The sequence below is a fragment of the Fusarium odoratissimum genome (assembly GCF_000260195.1).
Source record: "Fusarium odoratissimum NRRL 54006 unplaced genomic scaffold supercont1.5, whole genome shotgun sequence".
NCBI classification, from domain to species: Eukaryota; Fungi; Ascomycota; class Sordariomycetes; order Hypocreales; family Nectriaceae; genus Fusarium; species Fusarium odoratissimum.
Window position 1 is genome coordinate 1,699,825 of NW_022158691.1, and position 19,039 is coordinate 1,718,863.

A 19,039-nucleotide genomic window follows, 5' to 3' on the forward strand; every position below is an offset into this window, starting at 1 on the left:
GTGAGATCCCCAGAGGCTGAGGTCTCGCTCGCTGTCAAGGAGCCAGAAGACACTTCCGAAGTTGCGCTTGAATCGACAGAAGAGGTCAAGGTAGTATCGACGTTGCTGGTGACAGAGCCAGTAGCAGAACCCGAACCTGCGCTTGACTCTGGAGATGAAGTCGATGCGGTCTCAGATTTAATTGTGGTAGAGCCAGTAGTCGTGTCCAAAGCGGCGCTGGACTCAACTGATGAGGCTGAAACGGTATCGGTGGTAGTTGGGTTTACAGTGGTCAGGTCGGTAGTCGTCGTGTCAGCAGCGGCTGTAGCCGACTTGGCACCAATCGCATCTGTTGAAGCTGTGTCGGCATTGGATAGTGTAGATGTTGAAACATCATGTGCTGTCACTGCAGTTGATGGAAAGTGGGTGTCGCCGCCGGCAGAGCTGAGAGATGTCTCTGAAGCAAGTCCTGATGAAGTGCCAGAAGTGAGTGTAATCTCAATGGTCGATGAAGTCTCAGACAATGAGACACTTCCAATGATAGAGGTTGTCTCTGACTTAGATGCAGTAGATGCCTCAGAGGATGCTGTCTCGGAAGCAACCGTGGTACCATGGGTAGAGGTTCCACTCGCAGTCAAGATCGGGGCACCAATACCACCCTGGGGCTGTCTTGGCTTGCATGCCGACGATCTCTTGACAAGCGGGTTGACTTGAGGAGTGAACGACGTAGAACCGCCGGGAGCAACAGGAACGTTGCCGTTCAAAGGAGTGTCATGAAGGGAATCAAAACGAGTGGAATGGCTGGAGGAAGAATCAACGAAAGCAGGGACAACTGAACCTTCTTTTGCAAGACTGCTCCCACAGACAAGCGGGAGCAGTAGCCAGGCAGACAATCTGGCCATGTTGAGCCGTGATTCAAACGCAACAGCACGAAGGTTACGGACGCGGGGGAGGGACAAAAGTACGTGGTCGGACCTTGTATTCTACAGGGGCTACATACACTGATATAACATCCCGTCTCTTATCTGATATCAGCCGCAGAGGCCACCAGCTTCTCGGTTATGAAAAGCCATGGGTTTCGCCCAGTCTAGAAGTACTCGGCTCGCCCGTCAGACTAAGTAGTCTTGGGCATGGCAAAGACCTCATCCTAAGTGACAGAAATATTCAGAATAGTTTAGGATATCTTAGAGTAGCTTATGATGAGCGTAGTGGACTCCTTGATCAGTTTATTTTGGCCCCTAATCTAGAGTCTTACGACACCCTGAGAATAGTGCTGGCCAACAAGCAGCTGAACATGACATTCAAGAAACTATCGATTTCGCACAAAGGCTAGAGAATAAACGACACAAAACGGTCGAATAAAATGTTCAAATCAGTCCAGGGGACTCGGCCGTGACGGAAGATAGCGCCGGAAGAATTATTTGGAGACGGTGAAATATACCCTTTCGGGAATAGAGGCAAGGTGTAGTGGGACGACCCTAGATTTCATCTCGTCTTTTAGCTGAACGGTAGGTCTGGGCCTGGACTAGAGACCAATGAGAGTGTATTAGTGACGACATTCTGAGCTATCCAGACTGCCGGGAGTTTGGACCGTTGCCAAGAAGGTTTTTCTTGTGGGACGAGGACGATATCACGATAAGGTTCCAAATGGTTGAACCCCTTTTTTATGTCTGAGTTTATATAGAGTTTGTAATTAATATGTATAGTTACACTTTATAATGTTCTATGATGACAGTTTAAATAAATCATTTCAACCCCCACAAACTCAAAGTGTCACGATCCTGATCTCGCAATCCCACAACGATTCATAAAGTTCGAGTCCAGCACCACGTCAGCCCATCATCATTTCCAAAATTACAGGGGTAAGCCATCAAGCAGATTCACTATCGAATTTCCCAGCCACGAATGGAGAAGGCCCCGAAACGATTCCCCATTCTGGACGTTCTAAACTCGATTTCACGAGCTAGTCAGCGGGAAGAAAGCTTATATCAGGAATAGTCTCACCATTCGCGACCGCCACCGCCACAGGCTAATGATTTTGACAGAAGCGACACGTGGACCGCACACTACGCTTATCGGTGTTTCCAGGTAAGTGGGATGGGAGTTTTAGATCCGGTGCAGGGAATACCCCTGACTTAGATTCAGCTTGAGTCAGTCATGTGTGACAGTTCGCCTTTTTTTAGTCGTTTTCCTGTGAGAAAAATATGCTTCTGTTTGTGGCTTGCCGATGCTTGTTACCGACAGCTTTCAACTTTTCAAGGCTGCGTGGTCTTTATTGGCTTGGATGAATGTTCTGGGCCTTTCTGGGGAAGAATAATCAAGACTTTCTCCGGAAACTTCAGGAAATATCATTCTCAAGAACCATAAACCTGGTAAATTCTAATTATCAATCAAATGTTCTAGTAAACTTAGGCGAGTCCGTGATCGGAGGAAACTCTTTCTTTCTAAGGTAGATATAGATACGCGTATCTAATATGGTTATCTGACCACCCTAGATAGGATAGATGTAGAACTTGTTCTCGAGATCAGTCAAATCCAAAAGCGCAATCTCGACCTTTCTTCGAACAATCTGGCCATTCTCATCCAACTGCTCAACCTCACCAAACTCATGTGCAAGTCTCTCCTCCTCGCTCAAACCAGCCGCCCACTCCTTGCGCTCCTTATTCCTCTTCTTGAGAATGAACTGAATGACGAACAAAATCGCCGGGGTTCCTACCCAGCTGATAAGAATCATAGAAATCCAGGCACCATAATATCTGGGGGCATCCTTTGGAACCCAGATTTGCGGTGAAATCAAGTTTGCAACACTGTAGCCGATCATGAACATGACATTTCGCGTGAGTTTCTTGGTGTAACCCGCGGCACTCGATGTTGCCCAGCCCAGGGCAATGATGTAAGTATTTCCGTAGGTATGGCCTGCGAGGAGGAGACAAGCAAGCATGCCGAGTTTCTCGTTCCAGTTGATGGCGACCATTCCGATACCACCAGCAACAGCAGGTATACACCAGACAAGACCGTGGAGGGCGAGGTTGGAAGGCCACCACTTCAGTGCAAAAGTTCCAGCAAGACAAATTGCAACTCCAAAGCCACCGCCAGCTGCAGCAACAAGTGTCGAGCCCAGAGCATCGACGCCGAGAGCTGTAGTAATGAGATTTTGTTGTCCGTATGTCAAATTGTTGGACATCATAAGGGTGAAAGCTTGGAGGGCAAACAACCACGAAACTGGATCGCGAAGTGTCTCCTGAAATTGGGTCTTCTTGAACTGCTTCTGTTCGATGGAACTCTGACTCGACTCGTGTACTCTCTTGATGGAGTGAACTTTTTCTTCCAGCGTCAAAAATCTAGCCTCAGCAGGATTGTTTGGGTAGAAGAACCAAACGAACACAGATAACACGACGGAAAGACCTCCAGTAACGATCATGAAAAGCTTCCATGGTAGGACTGCACTATGACTCCAGAGAAGACCGTAGGAGATGAAAGCAGCGCAGACTGGTGCCAAAGCTGATGTGACCCAGAGGAAAGGTTGAAGAAAGGACTGCTCGTGTCGGTTGAAGAACATGCCAATTGTCATCTCCATTGCTGGCACGACTACTGATTCGGCAGCACCGAGAGCTATGCGAAGAACAACAAGACCGGCGTACTTGGTCGCAACGCAGTGAAGAAGGATAGTAGCTCCCCACATGAAGACCAATCCGGCAACGAATTTGCCAAAGGGAAGTCTCTGCATGAGATAGTGGCCAGGCCATTGTGCAGCAAGGTATCCTATGATATTGTGAGACGGGTCCTGACCTGAAAAGGTGATAAAGGGCCTGTAACATACCGACATAGAAGAATGTTCCCAAATTGTTGTATTGTGCCTTGTTGATACCTGTTTCCTCGAAAAGACCGAGAATGGCAGCATATCCGAGAGTTGATTTGTCAATCTGCAGATTCGTCAGTAATTCTACCGTAGGGAACACTGGTGAGGTTTGAACATACGAATAGAAGCAAATTAATCGCTGATAATAGCCCCATCACGTGCCAGTAAAGCTTCCTTCGCAGCTTCTTCTCCTTCTCAGGCGTCAAAGGTCCAAACTGATCGCCATGCTCCTCAACGAGGCGCAACGTAACATCAGCATATTTCTCCGAGACAATAGCAGTCTCTCCCTCTTTCTCTCGGCTTTGAACCCCGGAAAGGTCTTTGGAATCATCTTTAACACCCATATCTGAGACGGAAAGATAAAGAAATGGGATGAAGTGCGGATACAGCCGAATGATCTACATGCGGGAAATGCTTGGCTTTATCTCAAACGACCATCAGATATGAGACCACTATCAAATCACATCAGATCGACTCCATACTACTAAATTGATTACACTGACTCACGAATCGCCCTTTTCGTGATGATTTGCACTTCATCGTTACGCTGACCTTTGTTGCGACAACGTGGGGAACGATTGCGTGCTGAGGTTATTGTGTAGCGATAGGTCGATTACCTGTTGATACGTCAAGGATTCGGATCCGAGCCGCTGGTAGTTGCACGATGCGCCGCATTAGATGCCGCAAAGCCGCAATTTTAACTGGAAAGGGAACGCCACACTTTTGAGGACTCACAGGTGCTCAGGTGCTCGTAGAACAATTTATGGCCCGTAAATACAGACTGCTTAGAAACATACCTTCATCCACATCATCCCATCACGATTCACTCTTCTCATCATAGGTGATGATACTTTCCGTTTCAATGTTAATAAATTATCAGTTGCAATCCCAACTCTCTTTGAGATGGTTCATGCAAGACTGCTCACATCTTCGGGCACAAGCCGACTTGCGAAATCCACTTTGCTTATGTGCCTAGTGAACTCTATTCCTGCGGCTCCGCGACATTGGAAACCGGTGCCGCACGCGATCCGACGAGTCAAATATTTCCCAATACGGTAATATTTCAGCCTGAGGCGAGTCTATTCACACCGAAGCTTACAAAGAGACCGCAAAGTATCATAAATCTATGCATAGATTAGGAATCATATGTTGAAACACTGTCCATCGAACCCGAATCAGATATTGCCCGTATACCGATACTAAGACTATATCTAGCCTGAGCATATTCCCGAAGATTAAAGAGTGAATAGTGTCGGGACTCTTCCGGTTCCTTCATACTCAGCAATAATCTTCTTATTGGCCCTTCGAAGAATAAACTTCAACAAGAAGCAAACACAGATTTCCAATACAGCAAACGCCAAAAGGAGAATCATCGCTCTAGTATACCTTGGCTCATCATTCGAGTCGAAGAAGTAAGGGCTCCAGATGGTTCCAAGCTGACCCGTGACATTGATGATAGCCGTTGCACAAGCCTTCTTCGTAGGTGTCTGACCAACTGAAGACGCAGCCCAACTGTATAAGGCTGCATTTGCTCCAAAGCAACCGCATATATACAAGAACGATGCAGCATACCGAGCTGGGATATTGATCGTCGCAGCACTGATAATGAAACCGACGATTGCGAAGAGAATCGCACCGCTTATGTGCCATCCTCTCTCAGCCTTGCGGTCACTGTGCCAAGCGATGAAGTATGAGATGAAAGCACCGAGAAGATATGGCGGTGCGGTGCAGACGAGAGTGATTGTTCGACTACCCAAGTTGAAGCCCCGTACTATGGCAGGATAAAAGTAGTTGAAACCGTAGGCAGACTGGTTAGATAGCAGCAAAAGAGCCTGTGCCATGGTTAGATGTTTTCGGAAGCATGGGGATTAAGAGCACTTACAAAAGCCCAGACTTTGATATCGGTGACAGCAAGTTTCAGGCCATGCAGCACAGACTGATCATGTTCTTCCTCAGACACAGCATCTCTGGCCATTCGAGTAACAGCTACCTCTTTCTCCTCCGCGGTGAAAAGCCAATCCTGACTCTTAGTAGCAGGGAAATCAGGAAGCATCAAAAACGCGACTAGTCCCAGCAAGAAAGTCGCAGCACCTTCGAGGATGAACAGCCATCGCCACCCCTGAAGTCCAGCTACACCTCCCAAGCCAGCAAAGATGCCTGCAGCCAATAGGCCAGATACTGCAGTTGCAAGAACAAGGCCAGAATACAGAAACGCATAGCGTAGTGCTAACTCTTTCTTGGTGTACCAGCAGGATAAAAGAAAGAAAACGCCTGGGAAGAAGGGTGCTTCGCAAATGCCGAGGAAAAAGCGGATGATGATCAAGTGGGTGAATGAATTACATGCAGCAGTGGCGGCAGATACGACGGACCATAGACAGACCCATGCTGGTATATAAATCGAAGGTCGAACGCGAGTGAGGATCATGTTGCTTGGAATTTGCATAAGCATGTATCTGCTCATTCGTTAGCGTACACTTCTGATAAGTCAGTGGTTGACTGACCCAACGTTGAGGATTGCCAAGGCAGTACTATAATCATTGCCACTCAATCCAAGATCCTTCTCCAATGAATCAAGCTTTGCTTGGCTAGCAACATATATCAGCACAGCCCCTAGAACACGTGAGAGGTTCTTACGCAATATTGTTCCTGTCTAAATAGTTGAATAGATAGAGGATGAAAACCATTGGCATCAGAGTCATATCAAGTTTGCGCACAAGACTCTTCTGTGCAGCATCATAGCTAGGATCGTTCACTTCGGAAGAGAAACCCTCCTCACGGTCGGTGTTCTTGGAGGGGGAGAGCTCGAGGGTCTCTTTACCATCAGCTGGGGCAAAGTTCGTCTCTGAGAGTTTGGTGGACATGATGTAGAAGGATTGATCGTAGAAATATATTGAGCATGTGTTTGAGGATATTGGCAGTTTCAAGGAGCCCAAGGCCCTGCTTTATATCTTTCTTGCTCCAGAAAGCTTACCGACAACGGATCTAGATAAGACTCCAGATATGGGGCCCCGGATGAGGAGCATGAATCGTGGGGTATCTCACATCGAATCTAGTAAGTTTTCGCATTTGTGAAACGCTATTGGCCCATATCTAGAAGCGAGGCCGTGAGGCTTTCCATGGAGAGTGGCGCAACACTAGCGGTTCAACGGAGGTGTACCTCCATTTGATACCTAGGCTTTGTGGCTGACTAGTATTCCCACTATCTTATAGCTACAAGTGGTGCTTTGATGTAAGGAGAACTCTAACCAAAGTGAAGTCGATCAATGCCTCTCCGTTCCGAGAACTTCCTGCCGAAGTGGACTCAATGGTTGTCTCATCGGTCAACAATGATGGTTCTAGATTGCTGCTCTTACCAGAGTTCCAGGCAACCTTTGCGGATACGTCCTCGACCACAGTTTTAGTTGTCGAGCCGCCTTTGGCGAGCGGGGTCAGGAACCTGAGGAGATTAAGGATGATTTATGGTTATCCTTTTCTCACAGGGCCTGACCACGTCCAGAAGACACACTGACGCAGTCTTTCTCCAATATTTCACGAGGACATCGATTGTTTCACGTATGATACTCTAATAAAGTTCTATATCAAGCTTATTGTTTTAATTAAGTCGTATATAATTGTTTTTCGAAGAGCTCTCGCATTCTCTTTCATAAAATCAATCGGACAGTAATCAATTTCATCATATTAATATGCTAAAAAAAACAATAATCAAGATTCTTACAGCTTGCTAGACTTCTCAGGAATAGCAGCGATAGCTTCCATCTCCACATGAGCGCCCTTTAAGGGAAGCTGAGCAACAGCCACGCAAGTTCGGCTCTGTCCGCCATTATCAGTATCAAGCCGACACCTAAAGCGAAAGACATATTTACTGGCTTGGGATCAGAAGTGAAAAACTCGAGGTAAGCTTTGTTAACCTCAGCATAGTGGTCCATATTCAATATAAAGATGGTGACTTTCAAAGCATTGTGAAAACTTGTTCCCGCTTTGTTCAGGATGGCGTCGAGGTTCTTGAGAGCACCTGCCTATTTGGAGGGTTAGGACACAGACTGGGCTCTTAGCTCGGGGAATATAAAAGAGGACATACGGTCTGATGATAAGGACCCTCAGCCAGTTGTCGAGTCTGGGGATCCATACCGAACGAACCTGAGCAGTAGACTGTTCCATCATGAATAATTGCTTGCGAGAGATGAGGACTGGGGGCAGGTGCATCAGTAGTCAGAACACCGGTTCGGAGAGGCATGATGAATGGTGTAAGAGTCAAAAGGTCTAGGTCTTAAACACGGTTATCTAAGATGGGACGGTATGTGTTTGAAGGTTGGGTCGATCCAAGATGGAAATGGTTACTTATAGTCCACTAGATAACAAATAAGCCCCCGATGTTCGGAGAGAGCTCGGGGAGGCATTTTCATTGAGTCCATACTAAAAACTCAACTTGAATGCATATGCCCAACAAGATGCCAGGATGAATCCGTGATAGACCTCCCCGCAGTCTCCACGTCAAAGAAGAATGGAGGTGGATCTCCGTGAGACTAATGCAAGCCAATGCCCAATCAAGTCTCGACGGACACCTCCCTCCATCGCTTCAGATGCCTTCTTTTTGACTACCAAGTGGCGTCCTTGAAATGGCTCCGACAATTGATGGAAACCCAATGCGACATTTAGGAAAGACTAGATATATACCAAGAGCCATGGCATGGACCCCGGAAACACTGATAAGACACCTCATACGAGCGAGGCATGCCATCGGCGTCTCCCGATGGTCAAAGAATAAATCTGCAACAATATCCTCTTTTTTAAGAGCACTCGCTAGCTCAGCCTACAAGTCATCGATCGCAACTGTCTTTATGTACTTAGTCCTACCATTGTCTACCACTACTCGCCAAAAATGTCTCGTCAAGGCGAAACTATTGCCATTGTTGGGTACGTGCAATACCATTCCTGTCTTGAATCCAATCAGCTTTCCTTTGGACAATCAACCTTGTTGAGAACAATGACTAAACTCTGGAACCATCAGCGCTGGAGTCATAGGACTATCCACAGCCCTTCGAGTCCAAGAACAAACTCTTTCGCAGAACAACCCACCATCCATAGTCATCGTCGCACGAGACTTTCCCAACGAGACATCCATAAACTATGCTACGCCATGGGCCGGCGCACATTATCGGCCATGCCCAGGGAATACTCCCCAACTACTTCAAGAAGCAGTATGGGCGAAGAAGACATACGATACTCTTGACAGTTGGTCTGAGAAAGACAAACTCGCCGCTGGTGTTGAATTCATGCCAGGAGAAGAGTTCTTCGAAAACCCAGCGCCTGAATATGTCGATGTTACCAAGGATGTATCCCAGTCGGTGTATGCTCACCTCGAATCGAGCTTTGAACTTTTCAGCGGCAGTGAATTGAGTGCTATGAGTGACTCCCTGCAACTGGGTTTTCGTTACCGGACATATTCTCTCAATAGTCCTTTATATGCTTCGTTTTTACAGCGCAGATTTCAGAATAGAGGAGGTCGCGTAAGACAGTACACACTTGCATCACTGGAAGAGGTCTTCTCGATTGAAGCCTCTGTCTCTGTTGTGATCAACTGCTCGGGCATGGGATTTGGTGATCCAAAAGCATTTCCCATCCGTGGTAAGTGATAAAACACCGACGAGCCTTTGAATTTTATTGCTAATCTTCTTTCAGGCCAGACATGCCTTGTGCGGAACCCAATTTCGAAGACCGTAACACGCCAGAACTCGGATGGCTCGTGGTCGTTCGCTATTCCTCGACCTTTAGAAGGCGGGACTATCATTGGAGGCACCAAAGAGCCCCATAATTGGAACCCTTATCCTTCAGCTGAGACACGACAGACTCTGCTGAACAATGCAGCAAAATGGTTTCCTTTCGACAGTGAAGGTTATCTATCTTCTAATACCAGGGACTCCGATCGTTTTGATGTCGTCAAAGACATCGTTGGTCGTCGACCAGCACGCGAAGGGGGCCTTCGCCTAGAACTGGAGCGCCTGGAGCCAGGTGTTGTCGTTCATGCGTATGGTGTTGGTGGTAGAGGTCTTGAGCTATCATGGGGCATCGCAGACGAGGTTGTTACTTTGCTTCACAAGCAGAGTTATTTCTTCTTACGAGCGCATTTGTAAAAATCCCAATTCTAATCAGAAGTCTGCTCCTTGACTTGCTGTATTGGAGGGTCAAGATTTTTGCGTCTTTTATGATATCATATCATTAGGCTGATCTCAATCACGAAGATGGATCCAAGTGCGACTAATTCAGTCAAAGGATAATAGAAATCTCATTACGCTCTGCTAATCCCAAATACAAGTCTAAATCTAAATATTACAAAATGATACTCTTATGAACACTGAGAAGGCATAGCCTGAGAAGTAAGGAACTGGACACCTGAAGCGGGACTTCCACCCAAGACAATGTCAAAGTAAGTGCTCTGCTCCTCAAACATGGTCTTCGCCTGGAAGCCAGTGTAGCCGCTGGACTTCTTGCCAGTAGCCTTGAAGTTGGTGATCGCCGTCTGGAATCTGGGGACGATAGAACCCTTGACGGGTTTCTTGTGAGCGACGCGAAGGGTCAGAGCGTCCTTGGCGCGGGCATCTCGAACCATGGCTGTAACGACGAGAGGAGCGTTGGGAAGCTTCTCAAGCACGGCACAGGATTGCTGAAGCTGGTAAAGGACGGTATCATCGACCTTGTAGCCGCCGGTCTTCTGGTTGTCGTGGGTGACGGTCGCCTTGGTGGAGGGCTTGACCTCCTGGATGAAGAACTTCGTGATACCGTTCTTAGCGTCCATGGTGGTGTCGAACTCGAAGTTGGCAAAGACTTCTCCAGCACCGGAAGATGTACCGCCCTGGAAGGTCACCTGCTGTGTAGGCACAGTGACCTTCTTGCCGTCTCGGCCAACGTATATGAGGTTGATAGCAAGGTCATTGTTATCACGAATGTTGTTTGTGATTCTGACTCGAACCGAGCCCGTGAAATGTATCTTGTTTTTGTTGTTAAGAGACAGCTCGGTGATGTAAGGGCGGATATCGTAAGCCTCGAGGACGGGAGTGAGCTGCACGCTCTTGGGCACGGTATCGATCATGCGGGTGAGGATGTCAGCACACATGCTGTTGAAACCAGCCTTGGTGGAGAGCTTCTTCATAGTAGCCTTGTCATTATCGAAGATTCGCTTATCAGAGTGGAAGGTGGCGTTCTTTGAAGCGACAAGAGGATTCTTGGACGTGCCGGCCAAGTACTCTGTGACGATGCCGTTATGGAAAGAAGAAACATCCTTCTGGAAAGGCACGTTGGTATCGTTGTTGGGATCAGCCTTGATGCCAACAATCTCAGGAAAGTCAACGCTATGCACGCCGCCAATAGCATGACCACAAGCAACCATAGTAGTCATCTCCTCCTTAGTAAAACCAGCCTTTGTGAAAGCAGCAAAGGTATCCTTTAGGTTTGTCGAAGGCTCGGGAACACCAGCTGGGCCAGCCTTGTATGCATCGATACGGCCAGCTCGGAAGGGAATCCTGGGGCCATTACAAGCTCCAACGGCGAGAACAGTTCCCAGGGCTGTGAGATCGGAAGCAGTAGCGCGGGGGTTGTGGAAGCCGCTGAAGAACCCGAAGGTATTGTTGAAGGCTTTCCCGGGGTTTTCGGGTCGTGAAGACTCCCAGTAGATGGACGCGTCCAAACCACCTGTTCCCGCTTTGGCATCGTGTGTAATGGCATCGTGGAAAGCTGTTCGGAGCCATTCGGCCGTGTTCTGGGTTCCGGGGACATTGCTCCCAAACTCGCAAGTTATTAAAGCTGCAAATTGTTAATGGATTTTATGGCATAAAAAGGTTTATTGCTTACCATCAGCGAAACCTCTCCTGTTGAATCCTCCTTGCATGTACAGAAGATCTTCGACCTCATCCCATTTTGAGGGCCAAACGAGCTGCGAAGCAGCACTGAATTGAACGAGCGCAAAAGCTAGAGTGGCTGAGCCTTTCATGATGGGCAGAATTGAACGAATGTGTTGGTATGCTACAAAACAAATGGCATGATGTCTCTCGCCATCTTATACTACATTTTCCTTCATAGTCAAAACCCACTATCCCAGCAGAACATGTTTCACTTATGGGGCAGAATTAGAGAATACGAGAACCCAGCTCTCTATTAGTGTAAACCCTATGCATAAATCGAGCCTAGAAAGTCCGTCAGGCATTCCGCGTGACTAGGAGCGAAGTCGAGACAGCGGGAGATACGAGCCTTACCCATGTGGAGTGCCCCAAAATTTCAGGGCTCGTAACAAACAGACCAATAGCGTTGATTTGATTTCAATGCAGATCCCCTGAAATTTGCAATTTACCCTCCAAGGCTAGAGCGTAGGACTAAATTTAGATGTCGGCAAGGCAATGCCGAACTCCACTAGGAAATTCTGGAAGATCGATTCGACCTGATGATCTATTGCGGCTACGCTTTGACTGGAATGCTAGGAACTATTGTAAAGCAATGCTATGCTAGTGTTTACCTATACTCGGTAGTTCAATGCTGGATATCCACTAGTTGAACCGTATAGCATATATCCGTTGGAGGAACATAGAGTTTGCTGGGACGGCTCGTAGACCCTTTCGTTCTATAATTAATTTTACGCTGAGCAAAGATAATCACGGCAGTTACTGATAGACGAGAGGTTATTTCCACTATATTGTAAGGCGCACCACTATACGAGATAGATCAAAAGTTCTTCGAGTCGCCATTATTGGGGCACTCTGGTGACAATCTTTCTTTTGCACCAGGGATGACCAAAGTCTTCGACGCTCAAGATTACTAGAGATGCGACTGGCATTGAGGTGTTCTGATAGGTATATCTGAATAATTGTACGAGCTTCACTTTCTCTCTACTGCTCTAATTTATTACTTTTTCTCAAACATTTCTTAGTCTTATTCTGAGGCCACTGACGCGCTTCAATCTCTGCTGTCAATATCAGTATTCAACAAGCTACCCTATGCACCTTGGTAGAATTCATGCTGAATGAATCAAATTGTGTCCTATAATAAAGATTATACTGCTATAGATATTCTATTACAGGCTCAGATTTAATTATAAATTTCAATTTGATGGTAGAAGCCGTTCAACATTAGGCTGGCTAGGGGAACGCAAGAAAACTTAAAGACTTCTATTTATAAGTAACAAAAAGGTTTAGGTAAACTTATTACAGACTTATTTAATCTTTAGAGTAGGTAATTCTGACATCCTAAGCTTAGGTCAGAAGTTTTCTTGCTCTTTGAGGACTGGTTATCTTACATAAAGATATTCTGATGCCATTATAATCACAGTTTTTTGGGGCTTTCATCAGAAAACAATGCTGCTATAGCATCCGAGACAATGCTTGTTCTAAGCGAAAAATGATCATGATTGTACCGACCAAGGTTCATCCAGGTTTATTTACTCTCTCCCTTGGCCCTTTCATCCCCCTCAGCTTCATCATTCGACCAGTCTCCCTCTGAATCATCATCCTGCACCTGCTCAATTCCCGGCGAACTCTTCGGATCATCCTCTTCCTCATCCTTCTCCTCCTCCTCCTCTTCATCATCGTCAACAAACTCTGGACCTCGCTCCTCCCATTTATCGTGATACGGATGAACCTCCTCTCTATAACGATAGCATTTGAAACACAACCCATACAAGAGCTCGCAACCGTTACAGAAGTATAACATGCCATAGACGTGCTGATAGGTTAGTAAAATGGGTACATTGAAGTCGGGGGACACTTACAAAGAGGCACAAGTCGCAGAACCATGTAGTTCGCGCTGCCTTCTTGGAAACATGGAACTTGGACTTCCAGTCGTCCTCCTTTTTCTTACTAGGACTTGCTGTTAATAACTCTATTACTTCCTGCGATGCGCCATGAAATCTGGCCATCTTGAGCGGCGACCATTCTCTGTCATCAGAGGTCCGACCTCGAACCGATGGGTCTGCTCCACGATCCAGAAGAAGTTTCACGATTTCGGGACTGATTTCCTTGGGCGTGCCCCAACTTTCACACACGCGACACGCCCAGAGCAGAGGCGTCCAACCATCGTCATCAGGCTCATTGATAGATATCATCCCGCTGGTATGAGAGAGCACCAATTCGACAAGATCAGATCTTCCGGTCGCTGCAGCAAAATGTAGCACTGTCAAGCCAGACTTGGTTTTCGTAGTGATGCCAAGACGTTCTTCATCATCGTCACTCGACTCGAGCAGTAGTCTGAAATGCTCAGCTGTTTTCAAGGCTGCGTAATGTATCGGCCGTCGCCCGTGGAGGTCTTGCCAGCCAATGTCAGCACCTTTCTTGAGTATGAGTTTGATCATGTCTATAGAACCACTCAGGATCGCTGCGTTCAACACCGATCCCATATTGCCGCCACGAACATTGACGTCGGCGCCAGCGTCATTGATTAGATGTCGGGCAATTATATCCTTATTCTCCGCAGAAGTATAATATTTCTCAAATAATCTCTGTAGTGGTGAGCCATACATCCAGGAGTTGGCAACATCGGGGCTAGCACCCTTCTCGACGAGCACTTTGACGATGTCAACGTTGCACTTCTCTGTTGCGATGTGCAGAGCAGTCCCATCCTCAGAAGCCACCGCGTTCAAGTCAACTTTTTGAGAAGAGAGCATTTGCACCAACGGAAGGTCTCCGTTCACGACGGCTCGTCCCAGGGGGGTATACTTTTCGTTGTTCCGGATCGTCAGACTAGCCCCACGATTTATCAAGCGTCTGACGACAGATAGATTTGCAGGATTAGGAAGACAGAAGATTGCAGACCCTCCCCATATGTCAACCGCGTCGATGTCTAGCTTATACTCTAGCAGGATCTTGACACTCTCTTCATTGTTGGTGGCCACGGCTAGGATCAGAGGTGTTCCACCTTTTGGAGTTCTTGCCTCAATGTCAGCACCCTTTTCCAACAACAGCCGGAGTAGCTCATTGTAGCCGCAAGATGCTGCGCAATGAAGAGGCGTATAGCCCGAGTCAATAAAGCCCCCATCGGGGCACCTGGTTTCAAGATCTGGTTTGTGTTCAAGAAGCAACTCAACCACCTTTGTCTGGTTAAAAAACGAGGCGAGGTAAAATGGCGTGCCATCTGGACTCGGTAAGTTGATGTCGGCTCCGGCATCGACAAGAACCTTCATGCAATCTGGGCGATGGTAACTCGAGTGGATTGCGGAGCGTCCTATGTCGTTAACGGCATTCATATCCGCCCCAGCATCAATGAACGTCTTGGCTATTGTCGGTTGACCTCCCATGACGGCGGACCTCAAAGGCGTGATTTCTTTGGGAGCAGCGTAGTTGACGCTGGCTCCCTTCTGTAGGAGAACTGTAACTATGTCTTTATACCCTGCTCTGGCAGCCGCCACGAGAGGCGTGCCATGATCTGGGGAATCGTCCAGCTGCACATCAACTTTGTGACCCTCTTCAAGCAGCATGTTCACTATCTCAAGATTATTCGCTCTTGTAGCGTGGATAAGAGCAGAATCGTCATCAAACTCTTTACACGTGCCGTGGTCAAGTAGCATACGGCAAATCTCAACGTGGCCCGATCGTGCCGCTATGCCCAATGCATGGAATGAGTGGATTTCTCTCAACTTTGAATTGATATCCAGGCCAGCATCAAGCACTGACTTGAGGCACTTTGGATAGGGAGCCCCTGAAATGGGAATCAGGGCAGGTCGAAGCTCCCTCACGTTGGCTGTGAGGACTTCTGTGTTCGCTCCAGCTTTGACGAGGGCTTGAAACACCACGTGATGGCCTCTGCCTCCTGCATACCATAGAGCGTTCCTGCCTTCATGATCCTGGGCTTCGACGAGTGCTGCTTTGGCTAGCCTGTCGATGATCTTCGCTCGGCCATACTTGCCAGCTACCACTATGGGCGGCGTATCTACCCAGTTGGGGTTGATGACAGCAGGGTCAGCTCCGTGCTCTATGAGGGTGTCGAGAATTGCAGGCTCGTCTCTGACGACGGCGCAGTGAAGAGGTGGCGAACAATCTGGATCTGTCGAGTTCGCGTCCGCTCCAGCTTGTAAGATGGTCTTTAAGTGCTCAGATGAACCGAGATAGGCCAGTCGCGAAGCAAGCGTGCCAGGCCACTTAGCTATGTGTAGATTTTCAGTGGCATACGCTAACAAGATACCCAGTGTTTTCAATTCTGCCGACCGTCCTGCGGCCATTATAGCTTCGAGGCAGATATCTGCATTTGCGCTTGACTTGTGGAGGAGTAACTTGACAACATCGCTATATCCGTATCTCGATGCCTCAATAAGCGCCTCGGAAACATCACGTTCGTCAGGTTCTTGGGACTGGACGTAGGCTTTAACCAAGTCCTCGTCGCCTATAGACGCTATTATTGGTAAATGTGACAGGAAAACTCGGTCAGACCTGATATGAGGACTCGAAAGGTACCATCTGGCTGCAGCCCAACGCCGGGGTGCGGTCTCGTCGTCGAAGAAACTTGCGGTGTTGAAAGATTCTAGCTTTGGAGATACTGATGCGTGACTTCGTTGGTAGTGAAGTGGCCATAATTCGACAGCATATGGTGTGATATCCGATGGGTATTCAAATATTCGTTGATCAGCAGGACATGTTCGGCAAGCTGCTAGGATCTTGTCTTGGGTAGAAGACAAGGTGAGATATCCAACACAAGCGTCGGTGATCTCTCGATGGCCTTCTTCCGAAGAGTTCCAAGAGTACCAAGGCTGGTTTCTGTCGGAAGCGTCATGACTAGTCGTCAAGAACTCCCGAGCAGCTGGATGACGAAATTGAACGTGACCATTCTCTAATATTATCATAGGTCCAAGACAGTTTTCAATATCCCACATGAGATCTCCATATGTCTCCTGATCAGGCACCGGGTCCATTGAGGTACCGAGGCTGAGTGCACTTCCCAGTTCTTCAGGGGTCAACGGTCGAAAAGACAGCACCATCCACATCAAGACTTTTCGGGCCCACGGTCGCGAGTTTTCCGGCACCGCCTGCAAGCATCTTTCGAATATCTTAGCCGGCGAAAGGGGTGAAAGTGATGTGAGATCCCGCTCTACCGAAGACTTGATTGATGTACAAGGGGCTACCAGGAGCCATTCGAGTAGGAGGCGCCGCAGCAAGTCATCATCACTGCAAGAATCCAACAATCGTCGTATCTTTCCCTCGCCATGGCGATACTGAGGTCGCACGTGGCACAGCTCAGTCATGAATTCGAGCACAACACTCTCGATAACATCAGCTGTCGGCGGGTGCTCTCTCAAATCAATTGAAGGAAACTCCGATAGAGCCTCGCGGATCTGACTGTCATCAACGGTCGTCACCAGAATCTTGAAATGCTGCTCAGAATTCTTGGTCATATCAGAGACCATGGACAAGAACAAACCACTGCTGTCATCACACTGATCGAGCCCATCAACGATCCAGTGAATTTCGCCGTGGGTTGTTATATCCCTCATAAGCTTTTCCAAAAAGAAGAAGGCATCTTTATCAGTCCAACAATCTGAGAAATCAGGCGGTTCTATGTCTGGCATCTTATCGTTAGGGGATTCTCTTATCTGACTGAGAATCTGGAGCAAGAAGGAGTTTGCCATGGCCCCGATGGAATTCCGGCGGATATCATGTTTGTCAAATTTGAAGTAGAGAATGGCTCGGAAGGTCGTGCTCTCTCCACGATCTACTATCCCTTCATACACATGCTGAGCCACGTTAGAAATGCTGGAGGTGCCGTGAATATGCAGAAGAGCGAGACCCCAAGACCTCAGCCATTTAATCATGGTATCGTGCTCAGCAATCCAGCCGAATCCGTGGGTTGTGTTGAACTTGAATGGATAGATTGGAGGTGCCTGGAGCATTATGGCTTCCATAACACGAGATAGCTTATCGTTCTGCCAGGGAACTGTAATTTATGTCAGCAGGTTTCTTCTGGCAGAGGTTTCACTGCGTGCTGAATTACAAGATGAAATTCTCTTGGTTTGAAAGCCTTCGTACGGAGCATACCCTTCGGGTTCCTCGTTCAGCTCGTTATGAGACATGTCAATGAGTGAAACCTTCTCCATGGGAACTCCAAGTGCTGCCGTGTATTTGTCAAAGACCTGTAAGCCAGTCAGTATCATCAATGCAACATAAAATCTACTTTTCAACTTACCTTTTCAGCAGGATCTGTCTTTGATGAAATGATATTGATAACGTTGGCGCGCGTTAGGACTCTTGTGTTCAAGAACGAATTGTTTACATCAATGACTGATCTCGCGAGACATTTCATATTCAGGCTAGTCGCTGTTGAGTCTGCTGGTTTCAACACGTCAAGCCTGGTAGCAAGAATCTCGATGTCTTGACGTGTATCCAGGGTTCTGTGTGGACAGCCGAAGAACATCTGCAGGAGGTTAAGGATAGCTCATAGAAACTTGGATCTTTATATTCCATACCAAAAGTTTCGTTGAGTAGCTAATATCAGTATGTCCACTGTCAAATCGACTGGCTAGTATCAAAGCCTGATATCATGTTAGCATGAACACAACGAAATGGATTACATCCCAACCAACCTTCTTCGCGATAATTCCTCCTATGTCGTGACCAAAGAACGCTATTGGTAACGGCTAGAGTCTCTCAGTTCGTTATCGTTCAGACCCGAATTCTCAAGGATACTCACCGTTTGCTGGTCTGTCCTCAACTCGCTAAGCTTTTGAAGAAGCGTAGAGGCTTCAGAAGAAATAGCCTCCTCGGGATATGTAGCCTCTGTTATTTTTGTGGCATCATAGGCATACTGAATAATGCGGACTTCCCAGTTCATCTGCGCCGCCAAGCCCTGAATCCAGGTGTTGGTCTTACTTGAGCCCCATGGCTTGCCTCCCGGGCCAACGAGGCCATGGATTGCTACAATACTATAGCAAGCTTTGTCAGAAATATGGCTGGTGAAAGAAGGTAAGCTTATCTTACTCGAATTTCTTTTCGCTTGCCTCATATTCTTCGGTTGTATCGATCGAGAGACCCAGGTCAGCGGATGGAGAATCGTTATCCATGGTATTGCTAGATGTCTCCATAGCATCGAGCGACCGTTCCTCTTGTTCCATGGCGACTTCGGCAGACACCTACGATGTTGATTCAAACTACAGGCTAGTTTCTAGAAACTGGAAGTTGATAGGATCCTAGTCATCATGAGGAGTGGTAGTGTCAAAGGCTGACTCAGTCACCGTGAAAT

The 19,039-nt window shown here is 47.5% G+C and overlaps 7 protein-coding genes across 7 annotated transcripts in view; 1 reads left to right on the top strand and 6 right to left on the bottom strand.

Moving 5' to 3' along the window:
- Nucleotides 1–881, bottom strand: part of FOIG_04527 (uncharacterized protein) — a gene marked incomplete at its 5' end in the record, with an annotated part of 8,285 nt that extends 7,404 nt beyond the window's left edge. Inside the window, one exon of the mRNA XM_031202793.1 lies at nt 137–881. Within this exon, the coding sequence (XP_031068240.1) occupies nt 137–881 (745 nt within the window). The remainder of the gene's footprint in view (nt 1–136) is intronic.
- Nucleotides 882–2,276: 1,395 nt separating this feature from the next.
- On the bottom strand, nt 2,277–4,327 carry FOIG_04528 (uncharacterized protein). Its single transcript, XM_031202794.1, has 3 exons — nt 3,958–4,327; nt 3,800–3,902; nt 2,277–3,741 (listed from the first exon to the last, which is right to left on the bottom strand). The coding sequence occupies exons 1-3, from the start codon at nt 4,180–4,182 to the stop codon at nt 2,471–2,473; spliced, it is 1,599 nt and encodes a 532-aa protein (XP_031068241.1). The 5' UTR covers nt 4,183–4,327; the 3' UTR covers nt 2,277–2,470.
- A 746-nt stretch (nt 4,328–5,073) lies between these two features.
- On the bottom strand, nt 5,074–6,699 carry FOIG_04529 (uncharacterized protein; the record flags this gene model as incomplete). The annotated part of the gene is made up of 4 exons (XM_031202795.1): nt 5,074–5,670; nt 5,721–6,291; nt 6,340–6,423; nt 6,473–6,699. The coding sequence occupies 4 exons, from the start codon at nt 6,697–6,699 to the stop codon at nt 5,074–5,076; spliced, it is 1,479 nt and encodes a 492-aa protein (XP_031068242.1).
- Nucleotides 6,700–7,549: 850 nt separating this feature from the next.
- Nucleotides 7,550–8,072, bottom strand: FOIG_04530 (endoribonuclease L-PSP; the record flags this gene model as incomplete). Its single annotated transcript, XM_031202796.1, has 3 exons — nt 7,550–7,648; nt 7,702–7,854; nt 7,917–8,072. 3 exons carry the CDS (start codon nt 8,070–8,072, stop codon nt 7,550–7,552), a joined length of 408 nt encoding a protein of 135 aa, XP_031068243.1.
- Nucleotides 8,073–8,479: 407 nt separating this feature from the next.
- On the top strand, nt 8,480–10,234 carry FOIG_04531 (uncharacterized protein). The gene is made up of 3 exons (XM_031202797.1): nt 8,480–8,752; nt 8,847–9,463; nt 9,518–10,234. The coding sequence occupies exons 1-3, from the start codon at nt 8,718–8,720 to the stop codon at nt 9,967–9,969; spliced, it is 1,104 nt and encodes a 367-aa protein (XP_031068244.1). The 5' UTR covers nt 8,480–8,717; the 3' UTR covers nt 9,970–10,234.
- Nucleotides 10,099–11,922, bottom strand: FOIG_04532 (uncharacterized protein). Its single transcript, XM_031202798.1, has 2 exons — nt 11,684–11,922; nt 10,099–11,635 (listed from the first exon to the last, which is right to left on the bottom strand). The coding sequence occupies exons 1-2, from the start codon at nt 11,820–11,822 to the stop codon at nt 10,182–10,184; spliced, it is 1,593 nt and encodes a 530-aa protein (XP_031068245.1). The 5' UTR covers nt 11,823–11,922; the 3' UTR covers nt 10,099–10,181.
- Nucleotides 11,923–13,134: 1,212 nt separating this feature from the next.
- FOIG_04533 (uncharacterized protein) lies at nt 13,135–18,999 on the bottom strand. Its single transcript, XM_031202799.1, has 8 exons — nt 18,778–18,999; nt 18,491–18,722; nt 18,384–18,437; nt 18,267–18,332; nt 17,987–18,214; nt 17,795–17,933; nt 13,590–17,737; nt 13,135–13,543 (listed from the first exon to the last, which is right to left on the bottom strand). Exons 1-8 carry the CDS (start codon nt 18,909–18,911, stop codon nt 13,256–13,258), a joined length of 5,289 nt encoding a protein of 1,762 aa, XP_031068246.1. The 5' UTR covers nt 18,912–18,999; the 3' UTR covers nt 13,135–13,255.
- Nucleotides 19,000–19,039: the final 40 nt, after the last annotated feature.